General features: G+C 37.0%; 1 protein-coding gene across 4 annotated transcripts in view; it reads right to left on the reverse strand.

Moving 5' to 3' along the window:
• KHDRBS3 (KH RNA binding domain containing, signal transduction associated 3) overlaps positions 1-21439 on the reverse strand; it is a 91892-nt gene that overhangs the window by 50051 nt on the left and 20402 nt on the right. For all 4 annotated transcript variants that reach the window (XR_008448517.1, XM_054058749.1, XM_009560028.2 and 1 more), the window contains exons 2-4: positions 17779-17897; positions 5444-5560; positions 1045-1191 (exon numbers count right to left, since the gene is read on the reverse strand). Coding sequence is in view for 3 of the 4 variants with exons in the window: in XM_054058749.1 (XP_053914724.1) it covers positions 1045-1191; positions 5444-5560; positions 17779-17897 (383 nt within the window). In the remaining variant the exon portion in view is untranslated. The remainder of the gene's footprint in view (positions 1-1044; positions 1192-5443; positions 5561-17778; positions 17898-21439) is intronic.

Genomic DNA, 21439 nt, shown 5'->3' on the forward strand with positions numbered 1-21439 from the left:
CCATACAACAAGCACCCCCAACTGCTCCTGAACACACCTACACTGGCTATCCTCAAGCATTTATGTGATGCTGTCAGAAACACACCTTGGTAAAGTTCCTTCAGTCAGGTCTCATACATTTCCGAAACCTGACACTAATCAATAACACTTGGATAACAATTTCAGCAGTGAAATTGAACAGAAGTCAATGCACCTTAAACATTCTTTGCTTTCTATACTCATTCATTGATAATCAATAAAAAACAGAACCATCTTCACTTAAGAGCTAATACAGTTACAAACTTCCAAACAGTAAGACCTATTCAAATGCCTCAGCTTCTTAAGAGCGTAGACTGTTCCACTTAGTTTAATATCACAAACCAAACAAGGTCCAGCTTTACATGAGAAACAAATCAAGGAATCCTCTGTGAAAAGACACTGGGCACTACACAACATTAGTGTCTATACACATCCTAAACCTAGACTACAAATTTAGACTGGAAATCACATCTGGTTTTATACATCCATACCTCACCAGTGGAAGTATACACCAGAAGACAAGTATAAACCATGTATCACCAGCTTTGTGAGAAAACTAAAGGCACAAGATAAAGCTGTATTGATTCTCAGCACTGAACACTAAACCAGAATTATGGATGAGAGAAATACCACAACTTCAAATTTATTTATTGTTAGTGAAACAGAACCCTATGCTGATGTTTCAGGCATACAAAACCCAGAAAAGCACTACTTTAACAAAGAAAGCTAGTTTTTCTGTATTTCAGATTATGATTTTGATGATTACTTTTAAACTCAAATACTTTGCACATGACAAGTTAAAGCAAGACTAAGTTGCTTTTTTATTACACGTCATACGAGATAAGCATGTATGTGGACAGTTACTCATTCCTCTACATCAGAATTAGAAGTATTTGTAAACATCATTTGTCATCACTGAAGGAAATTAAGCAACACGACCTCACCAATATCATACAGTAACTTAGCTTTAGAGACAAGATTACTTAAGACTACCACAATTTTAATTAAAAAGAATTAAGTACTAACAGGGATGAGGAACTTCTTTATTTCTTCCAATGCATGTCCCATTCTGGCATACGCTTCTGCCGGTGGAGCAAATACTTCAATTAAAACATGCAGGTCATCATTCAGGTGGAAGTATTTTGCCTCTCCGCTTTTTCTCAACTCTTCCTCCTACGAGATAAGGAAAAGGTTGGGGTTTTTCCACCTTATTTTAAACATAATGGAAGTGTTAAGAGTTGCAAAGGTATTTGCACATACTGTTTACTCATGTTCAGATGTCAAGAAATAAACTATAAAATTACATACTTTTGTGATACCCTTTCAAACCAATCACGTTGCTGAAATACCAGAATAGTATCAGTTTCCTTGCGAACACTAGCGCAATGTAACAAAAAAACCGGGATCCATCAGCTTATCACACATACAGAAACTGTAGCACAAGAGAGAATGGTCCCAGGAGTGCACCAGTTTCAAACAGAAAACACTGAGAAACATAGAACAAACTTGAAGCTCTTTTTTCCTCAAAAGTATTTAGAAACAGGCTTGATCTATTATTCCACAGGAGCAACATTCTTTTGCCAATGTTATTTCAGTTTCTTCATATTATCAAACAGCTCAGATTTATTTTCTGTTCTCAGTGAGGTTTATTTATTTTCTGTTCACACTGAGATTTCTACCCCTAAGTATACCCTTCATAGAACTGTGTTGCTTGGACACGGAACTGACAGTGTGTGAGACAAGGGAGGAGGATACTAGAAAGAATGCCCTAGCTATTTCAGAACAGATTTTTTTTATTCTACTGCATCCAGCACTTCAATGACTGAAACCGATTTCCATGGGCTGGAACATAGCTCAGTTCTCAAATACTTGCATTCACATGGAAAATGTCCAATCTAACAGAAATTTGTTAATCTCTGACAGGTTCTCCTCATGTGTGCCTAGGGCAATCCAAGAGACTAAACCACCACTAAAAATTATTTCACTGTGTTATGAGGTAACATTACTTCAAATTCTTAGCAATCCTGCTATCTGAAAAACAAAGCTATAAAAATTCTTCCCTGCTGCTTCTTACATTTAGCAAGAACCAGGTAAGTACTTTATTCTTTAGATCATTAAAATTATGGTTTCAGTGATAGTTGAAATTTCACACACCCCTTAATTAATGATTGAGGTTTATAAGCAACAATCATTTCTACTTCTCATAACATTTCCATCATACTTTGTTTGACTCGAGATGCTTTAAAACAATGTGGATAGCAGTGAGGGCATCCACAGCAAGAATGTTAAGAGGCCAGACTCAGTAGGATTAAAATTAGTCAGCAAAACCATTATCTTGTCAATACAAATATCAGATCTCAGAAATAAAAACTAAAACATTTCAGCTCAAAAATTTAGTTTTAATAGTAACTTTCTTACTTAAGTGCTTAAGCACAATTATTCAAGACACACGAACCTGTCAACTAGCACTGGAAGCTAAATGTTTTCATCAGTGGAGCTCCCCGTATGTTTTGCTTTTGGTATATACATACTATCAAGCATCTCCTCTCCCTTTTTTAAGGAGAAAATCCCTGTTAGTTTAGACATGCAGAGAATTGGGAATCAGAAAACTAATTTCTGTGGTTATCAATCAACTTTATCAGTAACAGCAACAAGCAATAGACAAGTCACAATTTCACATGCAGCACTTGGTGAAAAGGAATTTCAATCAATTTTAACAGAACAAATTTCAGTGCAAGTTTTTTCTAAAAGCATTCCCATAAGCAAGCTTTTAAAATAACTTTAAAAGTGAAGCAAGAAAAAAAGAATAAAGTTCACTGATTAATTTTTTTCAATCCTGTAGCACTCCCTGGCACCACACTCTCCACAGCTCTTAACAGCACAGAAATGAAAATGAGTTTGCCCACTTGCCTAGATCTCCCAATCCTGGGCATACATTAAGCATATCAAGAGTTTTTTTTTATTCTCTATGATGACCAACACAAAAGTCACAGCTTGCTCCCATCCTTCACTGACAGTATTTTCAGATCTCACAGCATCCTCTGCCTTCCATTACTTGACAGCACGTATACTGGCTAGGCTTGCTCAGTTGCACGGGGATGTTGCTTCGCTGGCCAAAATAGTGAAAACTTCCTTCCTCTACTACAATGGAGATCTGAGAGCTGCTCAAAGTATGAAGGCAAACCAGATGTGGAACAAGTGAGCTAAGAGAACAAGTCGGCCACTTCCTCTAAAAAAACCCAAGAACTGTCCCTTAAGTCTCCATCTTCTCACACAAAATCTATCATGGTTTGAGCAGTCTGATTTAACTTTTTTCAGTAGAGATGTATCCCTGCAGTACTGCACTCTTGGAGCCTTATGAAAATGCTTATCCTATTTGCTTTGTACCTTGTTCTCTTACACAGTGGGGAACAGAAGAGTACTAGCACAGATTAAGATGCACAACAGCACAAAGCAACTGACAACCTACCTACAGTTCAAGTATTTTTGCCCTGTATTCTATTGTACTCATAGAGCCTTTTACTATCCATACTACTTGTCGAGCTGTCAAGAGCCAGATGGAAGTTTATAGCAGAAGTTCAGTAGCAGTATAAGCAAGATATGCTCATAGTACTGTCCATTTTCATCTTCATTACACCCCCTTTGATTTAGGTCCTAAATTTCTTTAGGCACTACCTGCTATATATTTTTAATGTTACCTTAAATTTGGCTTCTTTCATTTTTCATAAATCATTCAGAATACTGAAGGTACTGAAAGGCCTATACCGGTCTCAAAATATTGTTAACACATGAACCACCAATTAGGGTGGAAGGCTTAAATTTATTTTTCTCAGATTTGCAATTAAAAGGCAATCTTGTCATGGAATAAAAAAAATTTGAAATAGGTCCGGTTACTTTTTTTCATGCTCCTATAGATACATGAGAACCTAAGTGGTTTAGCAGAAGGTGTCTCTGGGCTGATTAGTGAAAACTCGGGGTGAAATGACAATATAGGTTGAAGACACATTAATCAAAGAATGACTAATTTGGATATTACATGAGATAGCTAAAATTGTCATTCAGATTTTGACAAAAGCAAAAAATTGAAGCCTAGGCTAATTCTAGAACTCAGTTTAAGGAAAAAATCTCTTAAGTAAATTGTGTGCAAGAGTAACTTCCACTATCACAGGCAAAAAAAAAAAATCCAAACATTTTGCCACCTGTAACAAGAACTCTAATAACAGAGCTTCTTGATTTTTTTTAACTAGAGTTCATGCCATTAAATGTTCTCTTATATGACCTCACACTTCTGAAAACAAGGTTTGCTCCAATTTCCTATTCACCAGTAGAATAAAATATTGTTTAAGAGATTTCACTTTCATCTGACCCTTAGATAAATTAAAGTGTCTTATTTAATAAAAGTATTTTCAACAATAAATTCAAAGGAAGAGTTAGATCTTACACTGCACACCACACAAGTTTATGGGTTCTGATCAAGTTCTTGAAAAACTCTATAAACCTTTAAATTTTGCTGATGGCTAAATGTGCTGAAAAACATAGTTTTGGAAATTATCAGTAGCCCGCCCTCTAAATCACTCTTCCATATGCATGCCATTAGCAGTCTTTGGAGCACACAATATTTTACATAACCACAGAAAGATTTCACTGAAGGCCTATAAAACATGGTATGCTATGGGCAAGAAATGCAATTAGTGTTTTAATTTGTATCGTTAAGAATGCTACAATCAAAAAATGCAGCACAGGTGACACCTCACTGATGCAACGCTTATCTGCTACAAGTTTAACCAGTGATTTCTTTCACTGTAGAGAGAAGCATCACTCACTGAAGAGTACAAACATTAACCAAGCTCGAGGTTTCTCTTCCTCTGTGCACACCTGCTCTTGTGACGGATACATCACTATAACCAAACAGTTCCCACAGAAACAACTGTCATTTCCAAGTTGCTTAGACTATATAAACTCAGAGCTGTGAACTTTGTTCTGGCAGTATTTTCTCGTCTTTCACCATTTTTTTTTTTCCTAGAAATGTAATTAAACTTAATACTAAATGTTATTTTATGGAAAATGTTTGTTTGGATCTATCCAGAAGTCTGGTTCTTTCAACAGTAAGAACACTGCAACGTTCACTTGGGCATTACTCACCTTAAAGCTGTACAAGACCAAACTATAACATGCCACTGGTAATGCCCCACTTCAAGCCCCAAGGAATACAGGTTGGAGGAGGAGGGTCTAAGTACAACTCACGGTAGTCTCAAAACAGTCAGTGAGAGCATACTCAGAAAATAGACTCCACTGCAATCTAACTGATACAAGGCTATCCTGTGCTTTTTGTTTGATCCATTTTTTGTTGTTTTGCTCCCCCAAAATTTTATTAAAGCTATGAAATTCAGGTATCAAACACTCCACAAGCATACTCTGATCTTACCTTTGTCTTGTCCCTCATAGAGCCTTTTCCCAAAATAGACATTTTTGTTAGTGTTTCTTCCTGTAAACGCTTTAGAGAATTGCCACGTGGACCCAAAAGTTTTCCCACAAAGTTGAACTGTAAGAAAACAAGAAGTCATTAAGCTTACTGGATTCTTTAAAACAAATGAACAAGCAAAACGGAATACTTCACTGATCAAGTTGTTCTAGGTGCCAACAATTATTAGATAAATTACCCAATCCTCAATAACCGTGTAAGACAGTCAACAGCACGTCAGTGGCTCCATCAGGTGCCAGAAGAAGCACCTAATCTCAAAGAAATCAAATAGTGTAAAGATAACTATCCCATTCAACACCGAGAACAGATGTGCTCAAACTGCAGTTTAAGTTCTCAACAATTGTCACCAGGTACATAACCAATAAAAAGAAAGTTAGCAGCAATCTCACAGATGCTTTTCTTCAGAGCTTTAGTTGGTGCTGTAGTATCTTAAATGCCTTATCCTCCCCTGAAGATTTACGAATTTACTATATAATACTCTACACTAAAATACAGAAACAAGCAAGGAACTAAATCTAGAGACTATAAGCATATAAATAAGCATATAAGCATTGAGCTGGCAATGTGCCAACAGTAACCTGCGCTGCATCAAAAGAACAGTGGCCAGCAGGTCAAGGGAGGTGATCCTGCCCCTCTGTTACTCTTATGAGACCTCATCTGGAGTAGTGTGTCTAGCTCTGCAATCCTCAATGTGAGAAGGATATGGAGCTGTTGGAATGGGTCTAGAGGAGGGCTACAAAGACGATCAGAGGGGTGGAGCACCTTCCCTACAAGGACAGACAGAGAGTTGGGCTCGTTGTTCAGCCTGGAGAAGAGAAGGCACAGAGAAGATCTTCCACTATCTGAAAGGGGCCTCCAGGAAAGCTGGTGAAGGGCTATTCATAAGGGCTTGTGGGGATAGGACATGGGAGAATGGGTACAAACTCAAGAAAGGCAGATTTAGATTACACATAAGGAAGAATTTCTTCATCATAAGAGTGAATTTTTTTGAGCTGCTCTTACCCTGTTGTCAAGTGTTTCCAAATTTCACTAGAGGAATAACCAGATCGAAGAAGCCCATCTTCAGTGACACAGTAATAGAGGAACAGTTAAAGAACTTAATGTTCCATAAATTTGAGACCACAAACAAGTAGTTTAAGCCCGTTTGCTCTTTATCATTATATTTTTAATTATGCAAACTGTCGTGTTAATGTGATAGTGTCACCTAAATTTCAGCCATGTGAATATCCTGGCTTTAGAATTTCATCAGGGACAGTAAATATTTCTGAACAGTAGTTCTATTGTGGTATTATTTTGAATGGATTTGTGGTTTTGACCTTTGCTGGCTGCCAGGTGCCCACTAAGCTGCTCTTTCACTCCCACTCCTTAACAGGATGAGGGCAGAAAATAAAATGGAGAGCTCATGGGTAGACATAAGGAGAGGGAGATGATTAAGCAATTGGTCATGGGCAAAATGCTCTACTTGGGGAAGATTAACTTATTGCCAATTATTTGTAACAGTAGGAGAGAAATAAAAAGTGTCTTCCCCACATACCCCCTACTTCCCAGGCTCAGCTTCATTCAATTTCTCTTCTACTTCCTCCCCTGAGTTAGCACAGAGGGAATGGGAGTTGTGTTTGGCTTGTAACAACTTCATCTCTGCTACTCTTTCCTCCTCATGGTCATCCCTAGTTCCACTGGGGGGTTGAACCTGTGGGATAAAGCCCTTCATGAACTTCTCCAGTGTGGGTCCTTCCCACAGGATGCAGTTCAAGAGCTGTTCCAGTATGTGTACTTCCCTGAAGGGCTGTACCCTGTGGAACAGATGGCTCCAGCATGGGTACCCCGTGGGGTCCCTGATCTTGCCAGAAAGTGTTCCTGCATGGGCTGCTCTCCATGGGCTGCAGCTCCTACCAGGAGCATACTCCAGCCTGGACTTTCCACAGGCTGCACCTTCTTTCAGGATACATCCACCAGCTCTGCTGTGGGGTCCTCCATGGGTTACAGGTGGATGTCTGCTCCACTGTGGACATTAAGAGGCTGCAGCGGGCGACAATGTGCATCAGCAACATCTTCTCTGTGTGTTATATGGGAATCTCTGCTCCAGCACCTAGAGCACCTCTTCCCCTTCCTTCACTGACTTTGGTGTCTGCAGGGCTGCTTCTCTCATTCTCACTTATCTCAATTTTGCAGAATTTTCATCTTTAAAAATGTGTTATCACACAATTGTTGATGGGCTGAGCTCTGGGCAGTGATGTGTCTGTCTTGAAACTGATTCTATCCAATGCAGGGGCAGCTTCTGGCATCTTCTCACAGAAGTCACCCCTGCAGGATCCTGCTACCAAAACCTTTCCATGTAAAATGAAGTATTACTTTCAAGAGTGTTTACAATATTCTGTAGCAACTCCCAAGCGTAGCTTATGTCTATCAACTTTCTTGTGATCTTTTTTCCCCACTGAAATAGTATGTGTCCTTTAAGTGAATCCCCAAATCTTCTAACTATTGTTCACATTTTATATACCTTCTGAAATGCAGTGCAGTGATATATAGAAGTGGACTGCTGAAGGTACACAGCTTTTCTGGTATATGCAAGTAGGAATATATGCCCTGTGGAGGAGTGCTCATAAGAACTTTCACACTCCTGGCTTAACTAAGTCCTTAAAATCATAATAGGCACATTCTACTCTTTTGTTTTCCTTTGTTATGATTAGATTTTTGGTAACTTTTAGCGTGTGTTTTGTCTGAAGCACCTGCTGGCTGAAAGAGCACCAGCTTATGTTTTCACGTTTTCTATGAATGGGAATGATAGGTTTTCCTTGTGTTCCTTTATTTCTGTCTCTCCACTTCTCCCTCATTTAATATTTTAATGATCTAATGCCATGGTCACGAACCTCAACTTCAGTGATGTTAATGGAGGCTGAGTGGCAGTTGAAAAGATCTTAAGTGATTCTGTTTGGGACTGGATTCATAGAACTGTAGAATCATATTTCTACCCATGAGCTCTCCATTTTATTTTCTGCCCCCATCTTGTTAAGGAGTGGGAGTGAAAGGGCAGCTTAGTGGGCACCTGGCAGCCAGAGAGAGTAACAGAGGGGCAGAATCACCTCCCTTGACCTTCTGGCCACACTTCTTTTGACATGGCCCAGAATAGTGTTGGCCTTCTGGGCTGCGATCACACATTGAGAAGCTCAACGTGAGCTGGCATCGACCAGCACCCTCGCATCCTCCTCTGCAGGGCTACTCTCAATCACATTAAAAGTCTACCTAATACGAAAACCTAACTTTATTCTCTTTAGTAATTTCAAGCTCAATTCCCAATGTAGACCTGAATTAGAACCAAGACACAATGGAGCAAATTACGGACAACCATGATGGTTCACAGACGCTATTAAACATAAGGCCTTGTATGAATTAGTCTTTCCTGAAACTATCAAGCCAAATCTCAATAATTCTTCAGACAATTTGTTTTATTAGATTTATTGCATTTTTTTTCTCATAGGTCCTAAGATACAGTAGACAACATTAATTGGAGACAGGCTGCCAAGCAAAATCATAGAAGTCCCGTTTGCTGAGAACACTCAGCAGTGAAGGCCACTGATGGGGGTCTGTGTAATTTAATCTGCAGTCATGGTTCTCCAGAGGTCCCTTTCAACTTAGACTTCCAATTTTATTATTACTGGAGGTATAACTTCAAGGAAAGCAAACAAACGGAAACAATTCATAGCAAGTCTGAACTTCCAAAAGTTAATAACTCCTTGTCAAAGCCTCCTTAAATAAAGGATCATAACTTATGAACAAGGATTTCATAGTTAAACTCAAATGAAAGCTTTCATATAGTGTAACACCACATCAATTTTTCAAGCGTTACTTAAGATCACTTATGTTTACTTTAAAATAGACTCAAGTTATTAGGAACAAAAATAAACACTGCGTACATTTAAAATAAGAGATCTTCTATTTACAGTAACGCATGCTGAAATTATTGCAGCATGTTGAGAACCTGCAATCTGAATTTCTAACAGTAATCTTAATGTTCAGATTTTTTACTCAGTTTTTGACTGCAATTTAGGAATAGGCAAGTATATATTTAACTACAGAATGCATAGCTCCGAGTATCACTTAAGTTCAAACTACTAGAAAATGAAGATAAACTAGAAATCCTAACTAACAAACAGAAATACCCCAAAAAACCCCATTTTGTATGTAATCCCACTCACTAGAAGACTCAGGAGTTCAGATAATAGTTGGGCGTTTCAAAGCACCTTTCTTTCAGTGTACAGTTTATTTCAACTAAAGCCAAACAGGCTAATATGTTGTGTACATCTAAAAATTTACCTACAAATATTTAATATCACCAAAAGCTGTCATCTTAAAACCAAATATCTCTAGCTTTTAAAGGTAGATACTCTGATAGCTATGCAAGTAGCTCCACAGATGACATGCCTAGACAACACATTTAATGAACATGAAAATGTATTTGCTGTATTCTGAGATCCACTGAACTATTCTTTCCTGTGCACTGAGGCTCTCTATTAGATTTGACAAGTCTGAAGCATGAAAAACCTGTGCTGCAAGTCCGAAATTCCTGATTTGATAACTACATTTAGACAAAGATGAAACAGCAAAGGTAACTAAAAAAAGACTCAAAATGAATCCCCAAAACCTTTTTGCTCCCACATCAAAAAGAGTGATGCTTTGGAACATTTCAGCTGATTCCATAAATAAGAGCCATTTACAATATCAAATGTCGCTTTTAGTAGGAAAATTATGCTTTACTTCGAAGAGGTATCAATTTCATTCAAACTATTAGTTCATCTCCCTTTCATATCTATTTGGAAATATCTGATCAAAAGTTTACTTTGAAGTCTGATATAGATACACTCAGACATCAACCACTAAGTTACTATCATTATTCATACACTGCTTTATCCCTAGTAATCAAGGAGTAGGAAGACCCAAACCTAAAGGTACAAAACCATCACACATTACAGCACAAAGTTTTCATTATAAAATTAACAAATCAAGCCTATCTAATGGTGAACCAGAAGCAAGTCAGTCTGACAGATCCAAGCTAGCTCTTTACAGAAGACAGCCCATGCACAAGTTTCGCGGGCATTTCCCGGGCATTTCCCACACCTCACATTCCTAGAGTTTATTTGCCCAAAAGCACAAGAACAAAGACTAAATTCCTGCCTAGTATTGAACTTAAGCTTATAAGCTATCCGAATTGGAGGCACTGGAGGGTAACAAAGACACGTGACCAGCTCTGTGAAAGTCAGTCATATTCACTAACTCTGGCTCAAAATCAAGATATGCCAGACTCTCCACTCTCACTTCTCCCTGGTAGAGCATGATCACATCTGAACTGTCAGAAATAGTCAAAATTGTCCTTGAGTTCACTAGCTTCAGCTTAACATTGTATTGAAGCAGTTGCACCACTTTCGAATGCAAGCTGTCTGGAACCTATTGCCATATTCAGTTCTACAGTAGAGCTGAACTCTGAGCTATCAATGTTGTTCAACACTGGATGAATCTTGTGTTAAATCAAAGATGAACTACATGTTAAGACAGCTTCCAATATATCAGGTAAGACTCTGGTTCTTACGGATGACGATTAACAGAATATAAATCCCCAGTGCAAAGTCGCTTCTAGACCAGCTCCAAAGTATGCACCAAATACAGTATCTCAAAAAACTACAGGAAAACATTGAAGGTGTTTTTGCAAAACCAGTATCAAGATTCAGTATAACAGATCTGGGAGGAAACAATAAGAGAAGATAGGAAAAATTATCCCAGCTACAGTTCAATCCAAACAACACTCCAGTCATGATAAATGATAACCTCTGTAGTTTTACACATTCACAAAGTATCACCAGATATAGATTAGTTTAATCAAAAAGGATGTGAGATCTAAGTGTCCTTACTTCCTAGAAAGTCTGAACACTGAAAGCATATCCTCCCACATATATACCTCTGATTTACTTTGTGGTTAAAAAAGAGACACCATGAAATGCAACAGTACCTTCTCAAACTCCTCTCATTTGGGATTCTGTCCCTTAGCCATGTTGTCCACTAGCCCATGACTGTACTGGTTCACTATGCTGAAAACATGTATTCCTTTCCTTTTCACATTACCTTTAATTGCTGTACAACTACAAAAGCTCCTATTTAAAAAACATTATTAATATAAAAAAATTCAAAGAAAATTAAATCAGTTTTTGGTTTGGTTTTAGAAAAATCATTTCCTCTCCAGATATTTACAAATCCACATTAAGAAGTTTTTTATAGATACAGTACACTGAAGATTATGGACACTGCTTAACACCCATTTCTCCAGAATCTCCAGATCAAAATATGACTGACAGTTACCTCTATAGAGTTTTATTTCCTTACCAGATCACTGGTTGAAACTATTTCCTGAAAACATTTCTGGAGAAAACACGGCTAAAGAGTATACAAGTGTAGCATTCTGTTCATAAGCATTTCATCTATTGTATGAATTTCAGCAAAAAAAGGAACTAATGCCAACAGTAGAGTTTTTAAATCAACGAATTACAGAAAGGGGCATATAATAGAAAAAAATAATCTTTGTCTATCCTCACCAAGACAAGACTGCTAAGAATAGTTCATCCAGCTTAGAATACTTAGCAAAAATATAAATGCTTGACCAAATGCTTTCCTGTAAAGCCTTAAGCAAGCCTTTGTCATTATAGTCAAAGAAAGCTCTCCTGGCATATTAGTCTTCCACAATAGTTCCCATGTGATAGAAAAAAAATAGAAAAAATAAGAATATGATACAGAGCACTTTTCCTTACAGTGACCTGAAACCAGGAAAACTTCAATATTTTTCTTACTCAGTTCAAGAACATATGGTTTGTATAGAAACAAATACTCAAGCATCTATGTTGTACTGCAAACTACTCACTCCTTCAGATACAGTAATAGGTCTTTAAACATTTATTCACAGCAGAAAGGTCAGTCAATTTACTCTGAAGTTGCTCAAAAGTTATACCTGGTATTACATCTGATGCTTGTTCTTCAATGTCATTTAGTTATAAAACCTTTTATTTCTCCTTCCTACCCTAAGAAATCACTGGAATTAAATTATGAAAAATTGTTTTTTAACTAGTCATGTGATTAAAATAATCCCCATGACTTTATGTAACAACTGCAGATATATTTTATAGGACTGACATCAAGATATTTCCACTTCAAATGTTGAATTAAAAGGCTTCAATGGTTACCAGCTCCATAAGTCAGTAATTTGAGAATATATTTGAAGTATCATTTCAGGGAACAAAACAGACCAACTTTTACAGACTTCTGAGATTTCCCCAGTATTTAAGTGTTATTATATGAGCAATTTCTGAAGTGGCAGCCTGTCACAAAACGGAAATAACTGTTCCCATAGTTTTGATCCACCTCACGGAAAACCATTATCATTCTGTTTATCAGCCGTGGAAGCTATTTTTCCTCCAGATTCAGAACACTTCGAGTTCACTAAACTGTCAAAGCAAAATCAGATTTCTGAGACTAAACCACTTCACAATGCATATTCATTAAAAGCGTGGGAGGGGGGATAACACCCTCCTGCCTCATTTGCACATGTCTAAGCAATGAAACAACCTTCACACTAGCATTTCATAAGCAGTGTTATGATAGATCCCAGGAGTACCTTCAAGTCAATCACATGACTTCTCATGGCCAGATCACTTTGCCTACTTTTATCTTTCAGCCTGTGTAAATGTGAAGATTTTCAAGCATGAAATGCAAGAGAAGTACAATTTTAAGGGTCACATTTTCACACTTCACCTATACTCAGTTGAGGTATCCAGCTGATCAAACAGCAAGGTGTATTACATCACCCTGAACTCTGCTGCCTAAACTGACATGATCTCACTCCATTGACTACAGTTTAGACAACAAGCACCCCACATGGACTCCTACACAGAACTTGATTTAAAACTGAATCCTACCTCAACTTGGTTCTTTTCCTACAACATTGCATAAAAGCCTTAAGCTCTCCAATCGTTGCTTGTAGCACACTCCAGCAACAACAGGATTGTAGACAGCACTACCAAAGCACATGCAAAACCTCATCTAAATACCTCAGCCTAATTTCCATATCACAGGCTTTTCAGAGTAATCTATAGAGCTGGAACAACCTGAAAAAAAATCATATTGTAAGCAATCAGATTTTGGAAAGACTTGACTCGACCTGCAATCTATAGAAGAGGTTCCACAAGGTTTTGTCTTATTCAAGTAATACTATTTGTCACCATATCAAGACGTGTTAATTCAGGGGTTTAATGTGTAGAGAAGTCTAAAGAGCAAATGAATAATTCAGATGTACAACCAGCCTCAAATAGAAATTGAGCATAAACTCCTGGGACTATCCTGCCAAGTTATTTTATTTAACAAAACAGACAAAATTCATGCTGTCTTGGTTATTCCATCATCTTCTATCAAGGTCCAGACCAAAATACCCCCATCTATCTCATACTAGAGCTAGTTGGCATATTAGGCCTGTTAACACTGCCAAGCTTTGAGCAAGAAAAAAGGTCCTAGCTAACAGATATAAATATATAGCACCACAGAGGATACCAAGAGCTCTTAAGTAGGGGGAAGTTAAGCGCATCAACACAGGATCCACTGTTTGCATGCTAAGCAAAAGATAAAAACTTTTTCAGGGAGGGCAAAGTAGCTCAAAAAAAGTTAAGTTCATACTATTAAGTCTGAAGTTTATCAGATTCTTCACCCATAGAAACCCAGCTGCTCTGAACTTCAGTTGAATGTCTTTCTGCTGCAGTTAACCTGTCACTTTCCAGGGCTGTCAGAGCTAATGAGGCTGCATTTGCACACGACCCAGCTATGAGCCCATGAGAATGTATCTGACAGGACAGGTAATGTAAGCAGGCATTACAACGCCAGGCTGATCAGATCAGAGCTAGAACTGCCTGACCCATCCTGAGGCCATTACGATTTATTCAAGGAGTCAGAGAAGTTTTATAGAAAGAAAAGGCAATGAAATACTTAAATTTAATTAACTGTGTCAGGTCTAGTAACCTATCTGAAGGGGGGTAGTACACCAGTGGGATGCTTTGGTCCCAAGACCCCCTTCACCATAAGAAGTGTTTGATATTCCGTTAATCCCACCTATATACCTAAACAGCAGGAGCATCTTTGCTTGCTGGAGTCATCACTAGCAAAAAAAAAAAGGAATAGTTTCTGCTAGAAAAATCACTTAATTTGTAGTTAGTTTCATTTTTATATATTAAACAAGTTATTAAATCCTTGATCCTGTTTAGAAGTAATTATTGATTTAAGGAAGCACTTTTATTCATAAAATTGAAAACAAACTTTGTTTTTCCTCGCCACTTTCTGGAAACCCATAAGCTTGCAAAATTCAACCCAAATTGGTACCCCAATGCTACTCTGATAGATTTATCAATTAATTAATGTAGTGACTTGGCCAACTTCAAACAGTAGATGCTCAATTCACTGGCATCAAAAGACTATACCTCCTGAAAGACTGAAGTTGCCTTTTTGTTCCAGATCTTGCACAATAACAGCTTTAGTGTGGACTGGAGGCATACAGAAACAGATGCCAGTCAGCAGGAGAACTGCTCCAAATTCAGCATTCACGTACAGAAGAAATTTTTGCATCAATTTAATCCATATTTAAGTATTAAGTTTTATTCTTGTGAAGCATTTGTCACCAGTCTAGGAGGAAGGAATGAGAAAGTTACTCGGAGTAAAATCTTTTAACTATTTTTCTCAGGAATTATAACTTGGCACCTTCTACGAATGACACTTGCACTAATACTAACACCTCTTGTACGCAAAAAAGTCTAGAAAACTGCACACAGTCACAAAAGAACAGCACAGAGTCATAAAGAATTTATGTGAAGCACCATTTCAGGTTTTATAAGCTGAAGGTATTACATGGTGCTTAAGTTCTACAGAACCTGAATGTAAAATGCATGCACTAAATACAGCTCAGTGAAACCAGGATGACTAGAGTGATTTCACACCTACTGCAAAAGACTATACAAAGCATCACAAATTCCTGATCCCTCCTCTGAACACACCTACCAAGAAGAGGATTCATAAAAACATAGAAGGGTTTGCATTGGAAAGGACACTAGTGATCATGCAGTTTCAACCCCTCTGCCACGAGCAGGGACACCTTCCACTAGGTCAGGTTGCTCTAGACCCCATCCAGCCTGGCCTCAAACATCTCCAGGGACAGGGCTTCCAAGACTTCTCTGGGCAGCCTGTTCTAGTGCTTCACCACCCTCACAGTAAGAGGTTTCTTCCCAACATCTAATCCAAATCTACCCTCTTTCAGCTTAAAACTGTTACCCCCGATCCTATTAGTCTTTAGAACAAACATTTGGATGCAAGATGACTCTGTGTACAGGAATTGAAAACTCATGTCAGTCACTGCAGGCTACAGAATGCCAGGATAAGGCTCTCATACATGGTATTTAAATTTATTACATTTCAGAAATAAAGCTACAAGCCAGTAAAGAAATTATAAACTGCAGTGATTACTTGTGGTTTAGGATGGTTATTTTTCAGACAAGTTCAAGAATCTGTCCTAAGTGTGACTTCATACTTATCTCCCAGACTACTCCTGTACAGTGAAAAATGTTAATTCTTTCTGCCTATATGGAATCTTTAATGGGTAAGCTTTAACAAATATTCATTTATATGTAATAAATAAATTTCTAAGAAAATCTAAGCCCTCCTATGTTGGGGTGAAAATATTCTTAAACAGAAAATACCTAGGATTATATTCACCCTGGCAGCAGGGAGATTTGTGTGAGTGGAAATACCAGTATTTTGCTTTCTGTGGATTCACAGGAACTTAAATGGTATATCTATTCTGCACAGCAGTTGTACTGTGCTCCCTGCATCCTGGTCTTCTAAACAGAGACATATCTTTTTTTATTAAGTTTCATTATTTAGGTGATCAAATATATATTTGATTTTACAAGATTATATCAAAATTCCATCTGGATATAAATTCAGGTTTCTTTCCATAGCATGTACCAGGCTGTAGTCCAGGTCAGACACTCCACGGACCAAAACTACAGAGCACAGCAGAGCACAACTGCCCAAAGGTGTCAAGGGCTTTCCTACTATATATCCTAAACAAGAATTTCAGTGTTTAGTCCTTTAAAAGAAAGTTGACACTATCAAGAAGCATAAGCATATTGCAAAAGGCACTATTTCCTTTTTAATATCCATTTTGCCTTTCTTCCCCCATAAGCTCAACTACCTACATCTCAGCATCTATAAGAAAAACATCCTGATTACATTATTATGTTAGTAGATAGCTCTTCCCAGCCATAAAAATGACTTAAGTCGGAGTTACAGAGGTGCCCCCATATAAATGCCATGCAATCCTGAATTCAGTGAAGCACTATTTCATGGAAGTCTGAACAGCAATAAAGAAATCCTTGAAAGTTAACCAGCATAGTCTGAGAAAAACACTGACAGAGTGGAAGAAGTATTTAGAAAACAAGTCTTCCTAAAGAAATGGAGGAAGGAATGAAGGAATTATTTTCCTCTATGAGCAGAAACAGAAGCACTCTTGAAATAGTAAAAAAAAAAAAATTTAAACAAGTGAAAAAAATACTAATCTGACTTTCATAACATGAACCTTAAAGTTTAAAGAGACCAAAACAGTAACATTCTTCAGCCTACTGAACACTGAATAAATGCTTCTAGTCCGCAATAATTTCAATGCAGGATAATACTTGGCAGTAAAGTGTAAGAATTCATGGTGGTCAAATACCAACAAAACAGTCCCTATCCCTCCAGAACAGACTGTATAGCTTAGTAGTGCAGTTTTAAATAACTCAATATTAACAATAACTTGAACTTAAGAAACCGAGAAAGAAAAAACATACACAGCAGGTTCCTTCAGCAGTGTATTTTAAGTTGCACTTCCACCTACAATATACAAGTCTTTAAGCATGGGATCAGAGTCCACTTGAACATATTTGATTCCTTTTGTTATTCTGAAAAGGAGGATCCTGCTATTCTGAAAAAAAGATTCGTTTATCATTTATTCTCAACAGACTATTTATTTGTGTGACCCACACTGCTTTCCTGCAGAATAATTCCAACAAGAACCATTTCTGTCTTAGATCTTCTGTAGAAGAGACTGCACATCCGCAACAGTAGATACGTTAATACTGTCTTAAATATAACAGTAAAAAACCTAGTTAAGGTTACTGAAACACCTTTTATAAGCACTCAGACTTATGTACGAAAATTGGGCTTACCTTAGGGAACTGTTTTACTGGAATCAAAACTTTTTGTCCCAACTTCATATTTTTATTGATGACTACATCAATATACTTCTCTTCTTCCTTTCCTTCCCCTTTTTGGAATTTTTCAATTTCTGTTAAAGGATAAAAGTTAGTTATTGTCTCAGTTTAATACAACAATCTAAAGGCCAAGAATCTTCAGAGTCAGTGTAAATTAAAAGCTTTAAATCTAATACTGTATGGCTTAACACATATGGCATAATGTGTAATTAATACATATAATTAGTTACACAGGTTGATAGGGTAAATCGTGCTTTTATAGCATTTACTCATGTTCATATCAGCACCTTGAATTAGCATTGCAAGTATTTTAAATATTAACTTTAAGCTTAGTATTTAGAATACATTTACATTTCATTACATATGGCTCAAGCATGCAAAACTATTTTTAGATATCTAATTTTTAAATTCTAAAATGTACAGTACAGTTTAATACTTGACTATTTCATTCCTCTATACTATACACAAAGTACAAAGTTTTAACGATGTTTGTATACAGTGCAGTTATGAGCAAATGCTAAATCCATCTTTCAAAATTTTAGTAACACAATTGAGGCACACACAGTGCCCAAAAACCTGAGTTGTGTTACACCAATGACAACAGGGTTTGGAATGAAATTTAGTGGTTACAAGCAAGGCTGCATGATCCCACTTATTGCCAAGATTGATACAAAACTGATTCTTTATCATAATTCTCTAAATATTGAGTCTCCAGTGTGCTAATAAAAAATGGCAGATTTTGTTTCATTTGTAGGGAAACATGAGCCCAAAAGGAGAGCAAAATGAAGCAATGTTTCAGCTCCTGAACTGGACTGGAGTCCAGGTCCAGCATGTTGCATTAAACATCAGCACAGGACAGACCTAAACCAAATCAATTTCAGAACTGCAACAAAAGCTCTTGTAAGGACATCTAGCCTTTGTCCTCCACAACCATCTTCAAATATCTTTTAACAGCTTTCTGCTGTACTTGACCAGCAGAAGTTTGACATTTATGAAGAGCTTGAAGTTATATTGGGAATGTGATCTTATGTCAACAGAAGATAACAACAAAAACTTTTGAGAGCAAAGAAACCAATACAAAATACAGAAGGAGAAAGTATCTTTTAGACACTTTAAGAGACCTTAGTTTGAAATTACTTCCAGTGTCAAACTGTAGTAAATCAACACATTTTTACTACTGAAAAGATCCACACATCATTAGCAGCTTTGTTTAATGAATACCAGTTCATTCCCTTTTACCACAACAGAAATTAATATGCTAATGTCTTTCCCAGTAACTGACATCTCAGTCTTCCATGCAAGTTTTCACCTCGCTAACGCAGAACGGGAAAAAATATAACTGCATTTTTTCAAGTTCATGTCCTGTGATTGATGAAATGAGAAAGCCAAAGTGCCTTAAGACTATCTGAAGGCTTCTTGGAAGAAACATCTGCCCAGGTATGCTTGCAAATCTTCTTGGTTACTCCCTAGGAAGTATTTGATTCACATAGATTCCCATAAGGTAAATATTCTGGACGAGCCCCAAGAGCAACCTTCCGCTTACGTGTCCTTTACGCTGTGGCATGCCCAGAAGTAACACTCCAAACCCCTGTCACAGGCTGACAATAACTGAGGAACACATCCTAACTGCTGCCTCCAGGTACAAATGGAACTCATGTTCATGTTCTAGACATTGCTTTATGGCCAAGTGAATTACAAGCAATTAATTCATTTCCAGATGAAATTAAGTCTGAAATTTTATAGGGCAATATCTTCTACTCAGAAACCAGGTGACTTTTAGAAGTTAAAGTTCGCAAATGCCACATTCAGACATGAATCCAGTACTGTCACAGCACTCAAACTACTTTTAACAACTCTGCTTCCTGATAAAACAATGCAGTTACAATAAAGCTCTTGGACTTCTCTTGGAAAACAAGACTGATTAGTCAGAGGTTTGTATATTTTGCCAGTGGGAAGCAGAAACAACACTGATTCTTAATGCTGCAGTTAGCATACACTAACAGCATAAATACTGAAAGCTCAAAGCTGATCAGACACACGCTGTTCTTCAGAAACGTCTTAGACTAAGAAACACCAAATACTACAATTGTAATAGAAATACATTCACTTTGTTATGACTGAAGCAAAACTAGTTACAACAAAATTTAATACAATTTCATTTAATATTGACTTTAGATGTTAGGACTACAGTTTGTTCAGAAAATCAGAAAGGCACAGTTGACTCCAAAATTAAGAATTAATGTACTGTGATGTAGTATTTTGGAACAGATTAGCACAAAGTAGTTTGATTCATAGAAGACCTTGAAGTTTTCAGTAGGTATAGTTACAGTCACAGTAAAGGACTTGATCCTGAGGTAACCTAAACTTACAAAAAATGCCTTTAAAATTAAATCCTACCATGCTTTTATGAACTGATAAAGGTAAAAAAGTTTCTCCTGTTTGCATACTATTGTACAACTGCGTAGTACAACATATACTGCAATCCCCCTTCCACCTGAAAATGCAGATGCATAGAAATTGCAGTTCTAGAGCTAATAAGGAATCTTAAATTAGAACCACAAGTTTATGACTGAACAGTGGTTTAAAGACCTTATTAGAAATTGACAAAAAATATTACACCTCAGCAAGCTTTGTTTCAGAAATATTCAGGTGTCGCAAACTGACTTGTCAATGTTAAAAATGTATTTGAAAACTTACAAGTAGAGTTCTAACACTATCTCAGTAGCATTCCTCAGATGAGCCAGTTGCATAAATTCCTTAAATGATACTCTTATTTGTGTTTCCTAAATAATGTAGCTTATCTAAGGTATTTGAAGAACTCGACTGCAATAGCTCAATGAATGCTAGACAACCCTATAGTATTTTTTTTATTCCATAGAAAAAAATTACAAAGGTCACAGAAAGAAAATACCTTCTTACTATAGTAATCTCTGAACTTGAAGTGACCAAAATACCATAAAAATATCCATTCACTTCCCTGAAGATCAGTTTTCCTACTCCAAATAGTTACATATTAATATTCTTAAAACGGTTGATAACAAATTTCATTTCTCCTAACTTGCACTGTTGAATCAACATTTCATTTGCTTGAAGAAGCTACTGAAACCCATAAGAGTCTGATAATCAACTCTTAGCAAAATGGATCACAATTTTCCCCATATGTTTTGAAGTTAAATCACTTGATTCTTTTCTAATCAACAGTCATAGCACTACAAAATAAGAGATTTTCCCATTATGGTCCAAAGCTAATGAAACTAACTCAGGACTTTACTCATATTCACTTCTATCAACAGATATTCCTTTTGAACAAACAGTGTCAAAGAGACTGAATTAGTGAAAAATTTTTACATTGAGGTCATATTTTCTCAGATTGTTTTTTCGTTGTCATTTCTCTGCACTCAAATCTAAGATGAATATGAAATCAAGTTAAGAATTTTACCCATATCTGCACAGCTCTTTTGGTATCTTTCACATACATCAAGCTGCAGATAATTAGGTAAAAATCATGCCAGATCACACAGGAAATCCAATCAGATTTTCAAGGTCAAATGGATAAGAAGATTTGCCTTTTCCTAATCCTTAGATTACATTCTGTACTGCTTAGCTATATGAAGCA

The sequence above is a fragment of the Cuculus canorus genome, chromosome 2, assembly GCF_017976375.1.
Source record: "Cuculus canorus isolate bCucCan1 chromosome 2, bCucCan1.pri, whole genome shotgun sequence".
Lineage (NCBI taxonomy): Eukaryota > Metazoa > Chordata > Aves > Cuculiformes > Cuculidae > Cuculus > Cuculus canorus.